Below are 17,281 nucleotides of genomic sequence, written 5' to 3'. Positions count from 1 at the left end.
TTAAGATTTGTTTCAAAACGACGTCACTTTTGCTCACATTATCTTCTTCTTCTTCTTCATCGAACTGCGGAGGCACTTAGCAGCAGTGGCAGAAATGGCCACCACTTCTGCTTCATTCGCGAGCTTCTCCGTCATCTTGCGACCTTCTTCGTCCAATCCCCAATTCTTCCTCTTCAACGTCGCTCCCCGAACCGGAACCTCTCATTCCCGAACCCGTTCGACTCGGTTCAGGTGCTCGGCCGGTCAGACCGGGTTCTTCACGAAACTAGGGCGGTTGATAAAGGAGAAGGCGAAGAGCGACGTGGAGAAGCTTTTCTCGGGATTCTCCAAGACCCGCAGCAACCTCGCCGTCATCGACGAGCTTCTCCTCTATTGGAACCTCGCCGACACCGATCGGGTCCTCGACGAACTCGAAGAGGTTCCCTCTTATTCATTTCTAAACTCTTGAGTTTTTTATTTTATTTAATTTTCGTACACTCAAATTATCTTAAATATATATAACACTGGCCCGAAGATGTTTGGATAAAATTTTATGTAACCACTTAAAAGGAGAAAGAAAAAAGAAAAAAAAATGAAAATGAAAAAAGTTTTTTCATAAGCTAAACAAAAAAGAAGAAAAAATGAAAATGAAAATGAAAAAAGTTTTTTCATAAGCTAGTTTTAGCTTAGGCACGCATGTTAATTTGTAAAAGCTCTAGAATTTGTTAGTTGATTTAAATTTATTCGTTAAAAAAAGAGTATATTTAAAAAAAAACACTTTCTTTTTTAGTTTTAAACAAACTAACTCATTAGCTTCTCCAAGAGCTTATTTTTAAGCTCATGCATAAGCTAATTATAACTTATGAGAAATTTATTTCATTTTTGCTTCTTATTTTTTCTCTCTGAGTATTTATGGAAAAATTGATCAAACAAATCATGAATTAACTGGCACGTGGTCAGTTGCATTGAACACTTGGAGAGAAAACTTAACTTTGTTGTTTGTAGTAGTGTTATAGGGTGTGGATTAGATTCAATTTTCCCAGAATCAAATCCAATTCCGTGTTGAATGTCAAAGCAATAAATAGTTGCTTCCATTTTTTCCATTTTTCATCGTGATTTTGTGGGCTACAATTGATTCTGGTAGCTATCCAAACACACTCTGCCACTACTGCTCGGCTCAACCAAAATCAACTCTCCTGCAGGATTTATCTCATACAAAAAAAATAACCGTAAATATTATTTTTAAAGTAACATTATAAAACTCAAGAATCTTAACATGCATGGTAAATAGGTGTTTATGGTAATTAAATTATTTTATTTACGAGTTTAATTTTCACAAATTACTAGTGTAACCATTTTTACATTATTCAAATCATTGCATTTTAATTAAATTATTTATTTGTTTGTTGGTTTATTGCAGGCTCTTTTAGTGTCTGATTTTGGTCCAAGAATCACTATTAAAATAGTGGAGAATTTGCGCGAGGATATATTTTCAGGGAAGCTTAAATCAGGGAATGAGATAAAGGTATAAAATATCAATTGAACACGGAATAGAAGAGAATCTTTGAATTTTAATGGGTAAATCGCATAAAATGTGGACTCAAGGTTATATTGTTGTAGTTTAGCACGTGCTTAGGAGTTTGTTAGTTGTGTGTATGGATTAGCTTAATTTGGAGGTAAAAAGTTTTTGAAAAATTAAAGTGATTACAATTTCAAAAAATGGCTGAATCAAACATGTTGAATAATGAAAATTTTGGTCTTGCATATGAGTCTAAATATTGGTTATGGGACATTTAATATCTTAGAGGATAATCCTTTATTAAATGTTTCTAATTATTTGAAGGGCATACTTTTAGTACCAAAAATGCTTTACTTATAATTTTCTATTTTTGTTTCTTTAGCCAGTTTGAAATTTTGATTTCTTTCTATCCTGGAGTTTAAGAATGTTTGATATGCTTGTTTATTGGTTGTTGTTTTGGGTCTGAACATGGATAGAACTAATTACTGAAACCATCCTCCCCTTGTTCTATCATGTTATTTAATATAACAGGCAATTTCTAATTTTATGATATGGAATGTGTTATGCATTAATTTGAACTGCTTTAGGAAGCACTGAAGAGGAATGTTTTGGAATTATTAACCTCCAAGGGGAGTAAAACTGAACTTCAACTTGGATACAGGTGTGAGCATTTTCTACTTTGTTACGAGTCAATAAATTTTATTGAGTTCACTTTTCTGCTTTATATTGAGTTAAATTTTGTTGTCCTCAGGAAGCCAGCTGTAATAATGATAGTTGGTGTTAACGGTGGAGGGAAGACTACATCTTTGGGTAAGAAAAAGACTTTAAGGTGTTGATTCCATTCTTTGCTGAGCAATGAAATATTGAGACAGCATTCAGTTTTTTCTGTCTTTCTTTATGTCCCTGGAGAGATTTATTTTTTTTAGAGTTAATGAATAATCTAAAATGCTACAAAGGTTATATTGTGTTGATTGAGGACAGAAAATTATGAAAAAAGGAAAAAAAATATAGATCACCAAAACTATTATTAGTATTATACATAGATTATAAATTCTTAAACTTTGGTGGAACCCTTCTTCCCTCTTCCAATAAGCAATGAAATTGTTTTTGGCAGTTTAGATATCCAAAACCATGCCAACTTGATCAGCTTTTATTTGCAGGAAAGCTGGCCTATAGATTGAAGAATGAAGGGGCTAAGGTTAGATTATATTATTTGAGTGTTACTTTGGTTCATGATTTGGATCTCCAGCTGTTTGTTGGTCAACAGGAAGTCCCATTTAGCTGAAGCTTCAATTGGTGTAGAAATCTAGACAGTTAAACCTGCCGGTTTAGGTTTTTTTTCCCAAACTACACCTTCTCTCTCCTATCTTTTCCCAAACTACACATGTTTTTTAATTAAGTTTAAAAATTTTCCCTTAATCAAATTTTAATTCTCTCTTGAAATAGAATATGCACACTTAATATGAATTAAGTAAAGAGCAATTCAATAGAAACTTCTTTAAAAATAAGCAAAGCAAAAATAAAATACACTAAATTAAAGAAGTTTAGGGAAGAGAGAAATACAAACTCAATTTTTATACTCGTTCGGCCACGCCCTGTGCCTACGTCCAGTCCTCCTCAAGCAACCCGCTTGAGATTTTCACAAACTTGTAAAATCCTTTTACAATGTTTGAATCACACACGGATACCTTTCCCTTGTGTTTAGAGATCTTTACAACTCAAGATACCCACTGTCTCTTGAACAACAATTATTTGCTTTAGAGCAAGAAGAATATTTCTCTCCTCCAGAGAAGAATGTTACAAGATGAAGATCTTATCAGAATCCTTATGGATTTTGCAAGTGTTTGGCCAAGGGTTTCTTTTGAGAGGACAGGACAATTATTGTTCTGAAAAACTCTAAAGAATTTCGAACCCAAGTCACTTATTTATAGGTCTTTGGTGGCCTTTCAAAAACTTGTGTGACTTTGGTGGCCTTTCAAAAACTTGTGTGACTTTGGTGGCCTTTCAATTACAGATATGTGCTAATTTTTGAAGAGTTATGACTCTTCAGATTTAAATCAAAATTTCGTGATTGGTAATCGATTACACAATTGTTGTAATCGATTACAGATTTAAAATTTAAATTCAAAACTTTGTGAAAGCTGTCTAAAAACAGTTTTGCCTTTAGTAAATCTCTTTGTAATCGATTACACATTCAAAATTCAAATTCAAATGTTTTCTAAAACTTTTTAAAACTTATTTTTGCTTCTGGTAATCGATTACCAGAGAAAAAATCATATTTTCAAAAACAGAGTTTTACTTAAAAACTTTTGTAAGATGTTTTGAAGAATTAACCTAAGGTGAAACCTTTGTAGTCTCTTTTAAGGGATTCTTTTAACATACAATGAACTAATTGTTAATCGTTTCTCTTGAATACTTGATCTTGACTTTGATCAATCTTGAATAGCTTTAATCTTTGGCATCATCAAAAGCTTCATACAACATATGCTTCTACAATCTTCCTCTTTTTGATGAAGACAACAATCTGAAAACAAGATAAACGATATACAATTTGTAATGCCTGCACTCATCCTTACTCCCCTTAAGATTGGAATTTATGGCCTAGTTTTTAGATAAAATCTACCCTTAGATTCTCTCCCCCTTTGGCAACATCAAAAAGCCAAAACGATTGGAGAAAAGAACAAAACCAGAAACTATTCAGAGCAGGTAGCTTCAACCATCCACAATCTTAATCAATCACAGCATAAGTCAAGCAAATTATAAGGCAAGCAAAGTCTAAATATCCAAACCATTGCCCCTGGCCACAAGGCAAGCATAGTCTAATCATCCAAGATTCAAATCCATGACCCCCTGGCCACAAGGCAGCAACTTTACCATTGCCCCAAGGATTACCCTCTTTTTATTCAGAGAAGAGAACACATTAAAATTACCTGGTCTACATTTCCTAAAATTAGAAGATATTGTTTATGTATTGGGTGCCAGAGAATTTTAAAACCAATTTTTTGTTTCAAGGTTAAAAGGAATTGATGGATTTTGTTGTTCTTGTGTTTGAGCTGTAATATCTATGGTTGTATCGTATTTCCTTCTGTCACATATTTATGCTTCACATTTTAGGATATAAATTTTGTGTTGGTCTTCTGTTCTCATTTTTAAAAATCTACCAGATATTGATGGCTGCTGGTGATACATTTAGAGCAGCTGCTAGTGATCAGTTGGAAATATGGGCCGGACGGACTGGGTGTGAGATTGTTGTGGCTGAATCAGAGAAAGCAAAAGCATCATCAGGTACAAATGGAATTAAATTTTTCTCATGCATCTGCAATTTATCACTTTCAAATTTTATAGCATCTATAATTGGATTATTTGTTGTGGTGGATACTAAATTTTGTACCTGCTGTATTACTTGTAGTGCTTTCACAGGCTGTAAAAAAGGGAAAAGAGCTAGGTTTTGATATTGTATTATGTGATACATCTGGGCGTAAGTACAGAAATTTTACCTAGCTGTTTTGTCTTTTATTTACCTACCTACATATTATTAGCATTGGGTTCATGTTATGTTCTCAGGTTTACACACTAATTACAGCTTAATGGAAGAGTTGATTTCCTGTAAAAAATCTGTTGCTAAGGTCATTCCTGGCGCACCTAATGTAAGCTCAAGGTTTTTACTCTTTTTCCTCTCAACTTACTCATCTTGCTGCAGGTAAATGTTTGGGAATTGCTGAGCACTAGATCATACTATGCTTGTTTTTGTAACCACCACCAGTTTAATGGCTTAAAAATGTTTCATTGTTTTTATCTTCCATTTTGATTTTCTGACAATTTTCGGAGGATTAAGCTTTTAGACTTCTAGGTGGGAGTTGATGAATCATTATAATGTGAATGCTATTTTGCTTTTGTCTGTTTTTGTCCAGATGGTGTCAATGTTTTATATGAATACACCTACCTTTGTTCTCTGTTAACACCTCTGTATTTGGGGACTTCTTTCTTACCTGGTTGTAGGTTTTCATGTGTTGTGGGTGAGGGCTTTCATAGTCATAGAAATGAGAGAATCTGCTTGGGGCAAAAACATTGTTAGTGAAGACTAGAACAAGCAGTGAACAATTCTTAGTGGTTTAAAAAAAATGAAATGGTTGGGGATGCATATTCTTAGTCTTTTGATGAATTAGTCCACATGTGCAGAAGAGAGGGCAGTGTTAGCTTTCCGTTTATCTTTTGTTCAAGTCACTTCCTATTCTTAATGTTTGAGAAAAATTATTTTAAATTATTTTATTTTCTCTTTGCTATCTATGAGCTAATGAATTTTTTGCAGCATGGCAGAAATTTATTCCATAAGTGAACTACATCTATGTCATTTGTTTCCCGCTGTTGCAGCAAATTTTAGTACAATAGATTAGACTATCTTCTGTTACTGTATATGAAATTATGAATTATTTTTATTATTATCATCATTCTTTAGCATCTTTTAATATAACTACTGTGTATTTGTTAGGTAGTACTTATTTATTTGTCCTTAGTTCTCTTTGTAGTTTAGTAATGATGTATGTGGAGGAGTTTGCAAAGGAAAAATGTCTTTCGCTGAATTTGTTTTCCATTTCTCTCTCGTACATACATGTGTCCACACATACATCTAAAACATAAAATGGGGGTGCTTATTAAAAAAACATAAAATGAAGGTAGTGCTTATAAAAAAAACATGAATGACTATGATTGCAGGAGATCCTACTGGTTCTGGATGGGACTACCGGTTTGAATATGTTGCCACAAGCAAGAGAATTCAATGATGTAAGTTCTATTAATGCCTTTTAAATTGTGTATTTGTTGAGTTTGGGGAAATTGTTATTTAATTTTCTTGAATCCCTGCTATCTATTCGGAAAAACCCAAGTCCCACATCGGCTGCAAATAAAACCAAGTTAGAGTATACAAGTGAGGGACAACCCTCACCTCCTGATCTTGCTTTTGGGGTTGAATTAGGTCCAAACCTACATTCATAAGATGGTATCAAAGCATATCCAAAATTAATCCAAAGGGTCACCTACCATAGTTATCCACGCACCTCACCCCTTGCTTCTTTGGGATGGGAATTGGATCTTTGAAACTAAAGATCACATTTCAATATTAAAATTGAGATAGACAATGGGAAGAGATGGTAAAACAATTCTAGATCAAATCTTGCAACTGGTACAATAGATGCAGTGAACAGCTCAACCTGGAAAGAAAAGAAAGCAAAAACAGGCCCTGAGATGGGGATAGAGGGAAAAAATTGAAAACGAAGCATAATTCATATTTTAAAAAGACAATATCAGTAAGGGAATGAATGTTTAGAGGTTTATTCCGTTATCAAGCATACTGCAGCCAAATGAATGGTCAGTCACAAATATGTTTAGTTTGCAGGTATGGTGGTGCTGAATTTCGAGTTTCTCATTCTCAAAGTCTTATTATCCATTGCTTTGCATAATTTAGATATTCTTGCCCTTAATATTCCATTATTTAGTAATTAGTATTAGTATTATGGTTGCCTCATGGTTCTGTATTAACTTGCTGTCAACTTTTATTGAATTTGTTGACTCTGAATCCTTTGAACTTGAGACAGGTTGTGGGTGTTACTGGTTTAATTTTGACCAAACTGGATGGTTCTGCTAGAGGTGGCTGTGTGGTATTCTCTTCATTTTTTTTTCCTCTCTTAATGAATATTTAATAGTTTTTGGATGAATAAGTTTTCATTATTGGTAGTACTTTCCGTAGCTGGGGTGATCATTGTCAGGACTAATTTATGTTGGCAGGTCAGTGTGGTTGATGAGCTTGGAATCCCTGTAAAATTTGTGGGTGTTGGTGAAGGTGTTGAAGACCTTCAACCCTTTGATGCGGAGTCCTTTGTGAATGCCATTTTTATTTAAACCAATATTGTGGGTTTGGTATGTACATCATGACTTGTCCTTTTCATTCCTTTCAAATATGATTTTGAATTCTTTTCATACATAATTGCAGTTAAAATGTCACCTACAAAATGTTCTCCTTCTTTACTTTTTCAATTTCACGAATTTCATCCCTCCATTTTTTTCCCACCAATTTGATCCACCACTATTTTATAGTACAATTTTGGTCCATATGTTACCTTAACATTCTGTGTTTAACAGAAATGATGACATGACAGTGCACTAAAGTGCCACATCAATATTTCTACTAAATATTGGATGTCAAGTTAACAGACGGACTAAAGTTGCACACTTAAAATAATAGAGGGATTAAATCTGTAAAAGCAAAATGGAAGAAATCCGCAAAATTGAGAAAATTGAAGGACTAAAAGTGAAATTAAGTCAATTTAAAATATTTCCAATAGCCACTTGGGGTGCAGGGATGGGGTAAGCTTGGAGTTATAGGCCTTTGATTCAGTTTCTGAATGAAAAACCCCAAAAAAATGGATTATTAGTTTGTTACTATTTTGGGTTACTTGCATATTTGTCGTTTCAACTTTGAATCTGTTCTTCTGACATTGTTGTTTATGTAAGTATGTAACTATTCGGAATCATTTGTTAGCAAAAACAGCTTGACATGAACATTCAGAGCAACACCTGGTCAACAGGAAAGATGGCACTTTATTATGGAAACCGTTATTGGGAAGGGCCAAGCATTGCGAATAAGTGTACATGATTTTGAGGTGCAGAGCTGTTGTTGCTTTTGAGGAACGCTGAGTGTATACAATCTTCCTTTTGCATGCTGTGTCTGAAAGTTTCTGACAATGCAAATGAGACGTAGGGTTTATAATCACTCCTGTTTATGAACAGAAGGATTTTATTGTGGTGTGCATATAGATGATACTTAAGGAAAATGTAAATACATTGCTCCATTGTCTGTCAACATCTGATTAATGACAACTATTTTTATTTCTTCGACCTCTCAACGAGGTTAACCTACTGTGTCGTACATACATAGCCATGAACGCTCTTCATTTGAACCCATTCAAATTTGTGCATTCGTGCACAACACATCAAAAGTCATGTATGAAACAATGTTTAACTTGCAGCATATTAAGTTTTATACCATAGGAATTTTCCCTATCTTGTATGAGGAATATTTGGAATCAAAGCTTACTATGTTCAATAAATATGGTGCTTGTGAAGGGACCAAACTTCAGCATTATTAACTTGTAAAACCAAAACAATGCAATTGTTGGTCATTCGTTTTGCAACAAGTGAAAGTAGTTCCACCTCCTGCGATTCAAGCTCAAAACGAAAGTGCAAAAAGAAAAGAAAAAAAGTAACATTACATTCCTGCTGTTTTCCAATAAATACATGATTACTACAAACTATAAATCTATTATTGATACTAGTTGAAAACGGGACAATTTGTGCCTCTATCTTTATTTATTTTTTTTAAAATATTCATAAACTGCTGAACATTACACACCGCTATCTTGCTATAGCAGTTTTGGGGCTGGCCATTACACACCACTGTCCAGGATATAAAAGAATGATTTTTCTCAAGCCAAACCACCTGTTAGATTTTTTAATTAGAGAACAATCTTAAAATGCATAACAGTATAGTAGCATTATTGCTTGTCGATGTGAATCTTCACTGTCATTATTGTATGAGGCATCCAACTGCAATTGTGGACATCAGATTAATTAGTAGGCTGGTGATTGATTCTTCTAGTGCTGTGATTTTATTGACTTTTGTTGATATTTACTTACACGTTTTGTTTAAGACACCTATGATTTTTTTTTAACTTCCTTGGAGATTTTCAGCGATGGCGAGGCACACACCTGTAGGGGGTCCTTTTAAAAACTATTTACCAAAGAGAGTTTGTTTTTAAACTATTTGCAAAGGGGATCTGTTATGGCCATGAATGCCGCCAGAAGAACTGGCGAGAAGCTTGTACTGCCATCAGCAGTGGCGAGATAGGAGGTGACATGGCTGGGTGCCGCCATTGACGATGGCGATACAAGCCTTGCAAGCTAATGCCGCCAATACCAATGGCGGGACATGTGCCAACGTGGACAGTCCCGTCATTGGCTCTTGCGATATACCCTCCATGAGCCCATGCCGCCAGTACGAATGGCGGGACATGCCAACGTGAACAGTCCCGCCATTGGCTCCTGCGAGACCAAGCTGGCCATGACTCAGGCTACTAGGCTAGGGCACGTTCTTGCTTTGTAGGAGACTAGGGCACGTTATTGCTTTGCAGGAGACTAGGGCATTGTTGTTGCATTGGTTAGGGCAATCAGAAGCATGTAGCAGGTCACATGCATTGCAGGTTAAAGGTTAGGGTATTCAGGCTAGGCATGTAGGAGGTGACATGCATACAGTTTTACTTTAATGGCGTGTAAATTTACATTGCAGATAGCTTCAGCTTTGGTGTAAATTTTGTTTAAATAGAGCACTTGCAATGACACTCAACACTTGCAATATTTGACACCGAAGAGAGTAAGAAAGTAGTGTGAAGAGAGGAAGAAAGACTTTCGTTTGAAGTTTGCTGATTCTATAGTAAGCATATTTTGTATTTATTTAAAGAAAGCCTTCTTTAGTTTTGTTTATTTATCATGTACAAATTTTTTATTTTGAAGTAATAAATTTTATGGTTAGAATAAAATTTGAAGCTCAAATTTAAGTGTATTAATTTTGTAAATTACCCTATCATATATATATATATATATATATATATATATATATATATATATATATATATTAAAAAAATTCAAACTAAAAATAACTAAATCAAATAATATAACTAATGAACTCATTTATTTAAAACTCAAAATTGTTTAGCCTAATATTACTACAAAAGTTAATATTACGTGTACCTAACTAAAGCTAATATGTCTAACTAAAATATCATACATATATAACACATATAATATCTCATAATATATATTTAATAACGTAAATTTCGTAAAACAAAAAATATTAACCTACAAACTAAAAATAAAACCTACCATATACTAACGTAAACTACCCTATCATATATATATATATATATTTAAAAAAAATTCAAACTAAAATTAACTAAATCAAATAATATAACTTATCAACTCATTTATTTAAAACTCAAAATTGTTTAGCCTAATATTATTACAAAAACTCAAAATTATTTAGCTTAATATTACAAAAGCTCAAAATTTACGTGTGCCTAAATTTTAGATATATATACCTAAAACTAATATTAACTTGTGTCTAATATTACAAAAACTAATATTACATGTGCCTAACTAAAACTAATATGTCTAACTAAAATATCATACATATACAACACATGTAATATCTCAGAATATATACAATAATCAAATAATATTTTCATACTAACTAACCAAATAATATTTTCATGTTAATTAACCTAACCTTCGAATACCTATTAATACATAAAAATTAACAATAGAATACATATTAAAACTAACTAACCTAATCTTAAAATACCTATTAATACTAACTAACTTAATCTTTTTATAATATTGAACAGAATACATAAGTATTAAATTAAAAATTACTTACCAGTAATTATGGAGGAGAAAGAGCACACGAAAATTGAAGAAGAAAGCAAAGGATAGCACTGCAGGAGGAGAGAAGCTTAGCAATTTCGGGGAGGAGGAACTGTGAGTTTCAAATGTAAGTTAGTTGTTATGAAGAAGATTTTTTTTATAAGCAAAAATGCTCAACGTTCAACAACACCTAACGTTCAAAAAGCAACGTTCAAAAATGCAGCATGCAAGCCTAGGGTTGAAACCTACCCCCTGCAACACTGCACCCTTGCAACACTGCATGCAAGCCTAGGGCAGAACTTGTCTCGCCAATGGGACAGGCGAGACCTGCTCACGGGATGCCAAGTCAGTAGGGTTCTCGCTAGCAGCAATGGTGGTTCCTACGTGGACTACGTCTCGCCCGTCACAATGGCGGCATCAAACCAGTTTCCTACGTGGACTGTGTCTCGCTTGTAACAATGGCGGCACCCAGCCATGTCACCTCCTATCTCGCCATTGCAGATGGCGGAATAACTATCTCGCCATTCTAACTTGTGACATCCATGGAGAAACAGACCCCCATTGTTAAAAGTTTGAAAACAACCCTGAATGGTAAATAGTTTTTAAAAGTAACCCCCTATAGTAAATTTGCCCTGCTTTCACAGCGGCCATAAAACCTCACACCTTCTCTCGTCACTCGTCGCCCACACCACGCTGCAAACTTGCCTTCAAGTGCGCGCGCACGTTCGTTCTAAGGCTCAATACAACTTTTTAATAATGTAAGGAAAATGCTGTTTGGTAAGAAGATTAGGTGATGCTTGGTATCAACATTATTTTAAGTAATTTCTTTTTACATGTTTGGGTTAGCTAAATAAGAGTTAAAACATGATTTTGAATTATTTTGATTTGAATAAGTTTTTTTTTGTTAAACTATAGATTTTATATTCCTTCAGTTTTTAATTATAATTTTTTTAAGAAATTTGTTTGTTCTTTTATATAATTTAAAAAAATAATAATTAGATGCCATTAATTTTTTTTTCTAACATATCTTTACATAGATATCCTTTCCCCAAATAATGAGAACCAATTAAATGGATAAAAAAATATAATTTTAAAATAATATCATAAATAATTGACTGATTTAATGAGATGAACTATTTTTCTTAAAAAATATAAATTAATTAAAATATTTTTATAACTAAAGACAAAAAAAATATCAAGTTAACAAATTTGAGAGACTTATTCATTTATAATATATAAGAAATCCACATGACATAATTGAGAATTAAGAACTAAAATTATATATTTAGTGTGCCTAAAAGATCCAACTAAAAATTATATAATTATAATACTTAATAGCCCATTAAAGCAATTAAACCTTACATAAAATTATGTTTGTATATAGACCCATTATGCATTTTAAAAATAAAACTAATAAATAGTTGATATCAAATAAATAAACATCTGGGATTTTTTTTATTCATTTAAATCCAATTTAATAGAAGAGATTATTTATGAAATAGACAAATTTTAAAAGTTAATTGAGATGGAATTAAAATTTAGGTATTTGCCTGCAAAATAGATAAATTAATCTGTAATATTAAATATATAAAATAAAGAGCGGCAACGTCTGCTGGTACTGGTTTACTATTATTGCCAAATGGAATAGGCCATGAATGCGGCAAAAGTATGGTGCATTTTTTTTAAAAAAATTATCATTTGGGGAGATTTTTAATTAATATTCATTTGTAGGTAAATGATAATAGGAGTTATGACTTTTGAATAAAAAATCATAATATATGTTATAGCTTTTTTTTTTAAACATTAAAGTAGTAAAATTTTATACCATTAAATTTTTATTTTTTAATACAACTTTAAAGTTTTTTTTTAAATCATAAAGTAAATTATTTTTTTATATTGAATTCATAAATTAGGTTACAACTTCAATTTTATTTTTCATATAAAATCACAAATAGTTTTTTTTAATTATTTAAAAAATTAATGTATGTTTTATTTTTTTTGTTTTATTTAATATTTTTATATAAAGAATATTAAATAAAACAAAAAATAAAACATTCATTAATTCTTTAAATAATTAAAATAAAAAATTATTTATTAATTTTTAAAAAAATTAAAGTTGTAAAATAATTTATGAGTTTAATATAAAAAAATTAATTTACTTTACGACTTTAAAATCATAAAAACAAAAAAAAAATATACAACTTCAAAAGTTATATTTTAAACAAAATTGAAGTCATACAAAATTTTACAACTTTTATGTTTTTTAAAAGAAAAAAAAGAAAAAAAAAGTCATAACATATGTTATGAATTTTAATTTAAGAGTGATAACCTCTGTTATAATTTATCCCTAAATGGATATTAATTTAAAATCTACTTCAAATACTATTTTTTTTTTAAAAAAACTGTACCTTATTGGTACTTTTTCCCCATGAATGCAATGCAAAGAAACAAAGATAATTACTTGCTTTTGCTCTCGGACTATCAATAGTCAATTAATGAATTAGATTTTGCTTAAATAAATTTCAGATTCTATGATATTTGTGCTTGCTTTTATATTGATACTTTGAGTCCGTTTATTTAAATTTATTTGTTTTAAAAGATAATTATTTTAATAAAATAAATAACTTTATATTTTTTTTAAGTGTGTTTGTTTAAATTATTTTTAATTTTTAAAAAACAATTTTCTTTTTATTTTGAGAAATAAATCATATTTGTTTATAAAATAAATTTTTTTATTTTAAAATACTTATTTTAAGTTTAAAAAATTGGTGCATTTTATGATTCTTGAGGTTCTACAATTCATTCATAATGTTCAATCAATTAAACTAAACTGGTATCATCATATCATATGTTTTCTTCTTTGATTTTAACTAAATTTTTTATTTTAATCTTTCACGTCATTATTTTAATATTTGTAAAGCTTTAAATTTTTAAATAAATTCTTTTTATATTAAAAGTTTTTTCATTTTATTTTTTATTATTTAAACAACATTATCATGGGTTTAATAATCATTGATAATAAAAAATACTTTTACATTATCAACTAATCATAAAGGTAAAAATCAATAAACTTATTATATATAATAGATTATGTAATGATGATATAAAATTACATAATTTGTTTTCTCTATTAATATTATGTTGATTCAAATGAAATTAAACTTTAATGTCTAAAATAAGATATTGAATTTAAATCTTGTAAATGAAAAAAAATAAGGAATCATATTAAAGATAGGCTCTGGAATTACACTAAGGTCAATTTTTGTCCATAGTCAATGGATGGGTCTTTCAATTCAAACTTGAGAACATTAATGATTCATTTTGAAGTTTGAATTGAAAGACCATAAGCCAACACACAATAGCTGCTTAGATACCTATGCTAACAGGTAGGCTGATAGAACCTCTGGCTTGGAGGGCTAGCACCTCGAGGAATTAGAAAAGAAACAGCTTATTAAAAAATGTCTTTCGCTGAATTTGTTTCTCATTTCTCTCTCATACACACATACATCTAAAACATAAAATAAGGGTGCTTATTAAAAAAAAAAAACATAAAATGAAGGTAGTGCTTATAAAAAAAAAACATTAATGACTATGCTTGCAGGAGATCCTACTGGCTCTGGATGGAACTACCGGTTTGAATATGTTGCCACAAGCAAGAGAATTCAATGATGTAAGTTTTATTAATGCCTTTTAAATTGTGTATTTGTTGAGTTTGGGGGAGATTGTTATTTAATTTTCTTGAATTCTTGTTATTTATTAAAAAAAATTCAAATTTCACATCGGCAAAAAATAAAACCAAGTTAAAGTATACAAGTGAGGGTCAATTCTCACCTGTTAATTTTTGAGGTTGAGTTAGATTCAAATGCACATTCACAAGATGGTATTAAAGCATATCCAAAATTCATTCAAAATTCATTCAAAGGGTTACGTGAGGGAATGTATTGGAAAAAATTCTCACGGTTAAAAATAAAATTAAATTACAATATACAAGTGAAAGATAACTTTCACCTCTTAATTAATTTTTGAGATGAAAAACTAACTAATGAATGAAGATTATAGAGAGTTGAATATAGTATTTGACAAGTAATTACAACTAATTATATTCCTGATGAAAATTCCTTTCATCTAAAACATAAAGTAACAGAATCACATAGAGTCAGAGAAAGTATTGGTTCTTAAGATTAAAAAAGGACCAAGACATGTAATAATATTGGAAAACGATTATTATCCATAGAATATTTGTTTCTATTTTGCTAATCAAACATTAAGTGAAAACGAAGATGTTCACAGCCAAGGCTAAGGCATATAAATAACTCTGTTTACCAATTAGCAATAGCATGTACTCGAATATAAACATAATCCAAAAGAAATTTACTACTAAGATTGTAATATATGAACCTGAAAGGTTGTAATTGCATCCTTCACTTTCCTAACCCATATGATGTATAATTAATTCTGATCTAATATCTGTTATCACATCCTCTACCTCATGCAATAGCATGTATTCATGATGTATAATTAATTCTGATCTTTTTTATGTGGTCTGTGCTTCGGTTTTCTATTGATAAAACTGGGATAGTATTAATTACCTATATTATGCAGGGAGACGTATTCGTCTCTTGCTTCGACGGGTCGGGTGATGTTGTTGCTCAACAATTTAATAAGATTAAAAAAATGAGGTTAAAATAAATTAAATAAAAGGAGAATGAAAAAAGGAAAAATAAAAAAAACAAACACTGCACCTCTTCCAAATCATCTGTAGCATCAGGGTGTTGCTCAACAGCCAGCTGCTGCATTATCTCCTCCAAGGACAACAATCAAAATTTAAAATAACAAGAATAAAAAAAAAAAGCAGTTTTCACCAAAAGTCAACTGCTCCAGCATTACCACCTCCTCCTGGTGCTGCTCCACTTCCAAATTTTCAGCAGGTTGCAGTTCACACTACTTGAGCAAATCAACCAAGGACAGCAAAGTTAAATATGAAAAAATGATAATAAAAAAATCTTGAAAATAATCAAAAGCTACCCATTCTAATGCCCCAATGTTGCCTTCTCCATCAGAATCCGGCATTGAAGCAAATGCCTCACAGACAACATTAATTTTCAACTCATGGTCAAAGGGGGACAATGTTTCCACGAACTGAGATTCATTAAATTTTGACTTCAAGTCCTTGTCCGTGAAGTATGTCTTTTCCAACCAATGCAGCACCCGGGGGAATTTCTTAGTCTCTGGCCTATTGGACGTGAATAATGCTCACACGTCCATACATTTAACACAGCAACACATCCATTCAAATCAATTTTGGTAGGGGAGTGCTTGAGTTTTCTTGATGCAATACTCAGGGAATCAACAAGTTTGTCATGGACAGCTTTTGCCCAGTTAAAATTACCTAGATCATTAAAATCGTCTAGGTATTTTAAGGGAAAATCAAGCAGTGCCCTAGTCTTTGGAAAATAAAATTCTAAAAAGGAAACAGAAATATACAAACGATAAAAGTTCTCAACATCTTCATTTTTTTAATTTTTTCATTGATGACAAAAAAATTTCGGAACTAACTTTTCCATCACATAACTGATGGACAATAGAGTCAACATTTTTCTGTTTAAGATCTATTTCAACACCTGTATTTGGCAAGCCAAGTATAAGTGTGATTTCTTTAACAATTTTTTTTTTTTTTATCAACCTGTCTTGAATTAGAAAGGATTTGCTTTCTGGCTTCCAGCTACAGTAAAAAAAAGGCCAAAAAAATAATTATGCAGAAAAAAAATTCAAAACAAAAAAAAAGTATTCAAAATAAATTTTTACCGCCTCAAAAGCTCTAACAGCAATAAATTGATGATCATTTCACAGAGGTTGCCCAAAATCGAGTAAATGTTCTTTGATAAGGATTGTGAGGTAACAATGGATACTTCTTCCATGTTTCATCAATGTATTCAAGGAAAATACCTTGCCCCATTCCAAGGCATGTCTAATTGGACCCTTTACTCTATTAGAAATGAGAAGAATAAATTTGGATCCTAAAATCTTTTTATTTATACAATAAATAAGTAATTTTTAATATTTTTCTTGAATTGACAATAAAAATCAAGAACCCAAATCAATTAGTTTTATTTATTCCCTTTCCCATACTTTATATCCCTAGTGGGTGGTGGCTAATTTTTTTTATCAACTCATATATATGATATTAATTATGTTTGAAGTTTGAAGTTTGAAATTGAGTGAATATCTTCCTTTAATACTTATTTAATAAAAACTTAACGCCTGAACATTTTCTGATTTATTAAATTTATTGATATCATTTCAATGAAAGGA

At 31.4% G+C, this 17,281-nt stretch overlaps 1 protein-coding gene across 4 annotated transcripts; it reads left to right on the top strand.

Moving 5' to 3' along the window:
• Positions 1-8,406, top strand: LOC114418482 (cell division protein FtsY homolog, chloroplastic-like). 4 transcript variants are annotated; one of them, XM_028383846.1, is made up of 12 exons: positions 3-418; positions 1,400-1,504; positions 2,086-2,159; positions 2,250-2,308; positions 2,659-2,696; positions 4,663-4,783; positions 4,908-4,976; positions 5,063-5,145; positions 6,212-6,280; positions 7,090-7,152; positions 7,280-7,411; positions 8,043-8,406. In XM_028383846.1, the coding sequence occupies exons 1-11, from the start codon at positions 95-97 to the stop codon at positions 7,391-7,393; spliced, it is 1,119 nt and encodes a 372-aa protein (XP_028239647.1). In that variant the 5' UTR covers positions 3-94; the 3' UTR covers positions 7,394-7,411; positions 8,043-8,406. The 4 variants fall into 4 exon arrangements, 3 of the variants coding, with proteins under 3 accessions (XP_028239647.1, XP_028239646.1, XP_028239645.1); XM_028383844.1 differs by having other exon boundaries at positions 4-418; positions 8,034-8,406; XR_003668041.1 differs by lacking the exon at positions 8,043-8,406 and having other exon boundaries at positions 1-418; positions 5,063-5,156; positions 7,280-7,355.
• The last annotated feature ends 8,875 nt before the right edge of the window (positions 8,407-17,281 follow it).

The sequence above is a fragment of the Glycine soja genome, chromosome 7, assembly GCF_004193775.1.
Source record: "Glycine soja cultivar W05 chromosome 7, ASM419377v2, whole genome shotgun sequence".
Classification (NCBI taxonomy): Eukaryota; Viridiplantae; Streptophyta; class Magnoliopsida; order Fabales; family Fabaceae; genus Glycine; species Glycine soja.
The sequence above is the reverse complement of the archived record's forward strand: the minus strand, read 5'-3'. Positions and strand labels throughout refer to the sequence as shown.

What these genes read in the sequence shown, in the direction of transcription:
- LOC114418482 (XM_028383846.1), top strand. Translation starts at nt 95, where the DNA reads ATGGCCACCACTTCTGCTTCATTCGCGAGCTTCTCCGTCATCTTGCGA. An exon ending in GAACTTCAACTTGGATACAG is followed by an intron (nt 2,160 to 2,249) that starts GTGTGAGCATTT and finishes TGTTGTCCTCAG; the next exon opens with GAAGCCAGCTGTAATAATGA. An exon ending in TGAAGAATGAAGGGGCTAAG is followed by an intron (nt 2,697 to 4,662) that starts GTTAGATTATAT and finishes AAAATCTACCAG; the next exon opens with ATATTGATGGCTGCTGGTGA.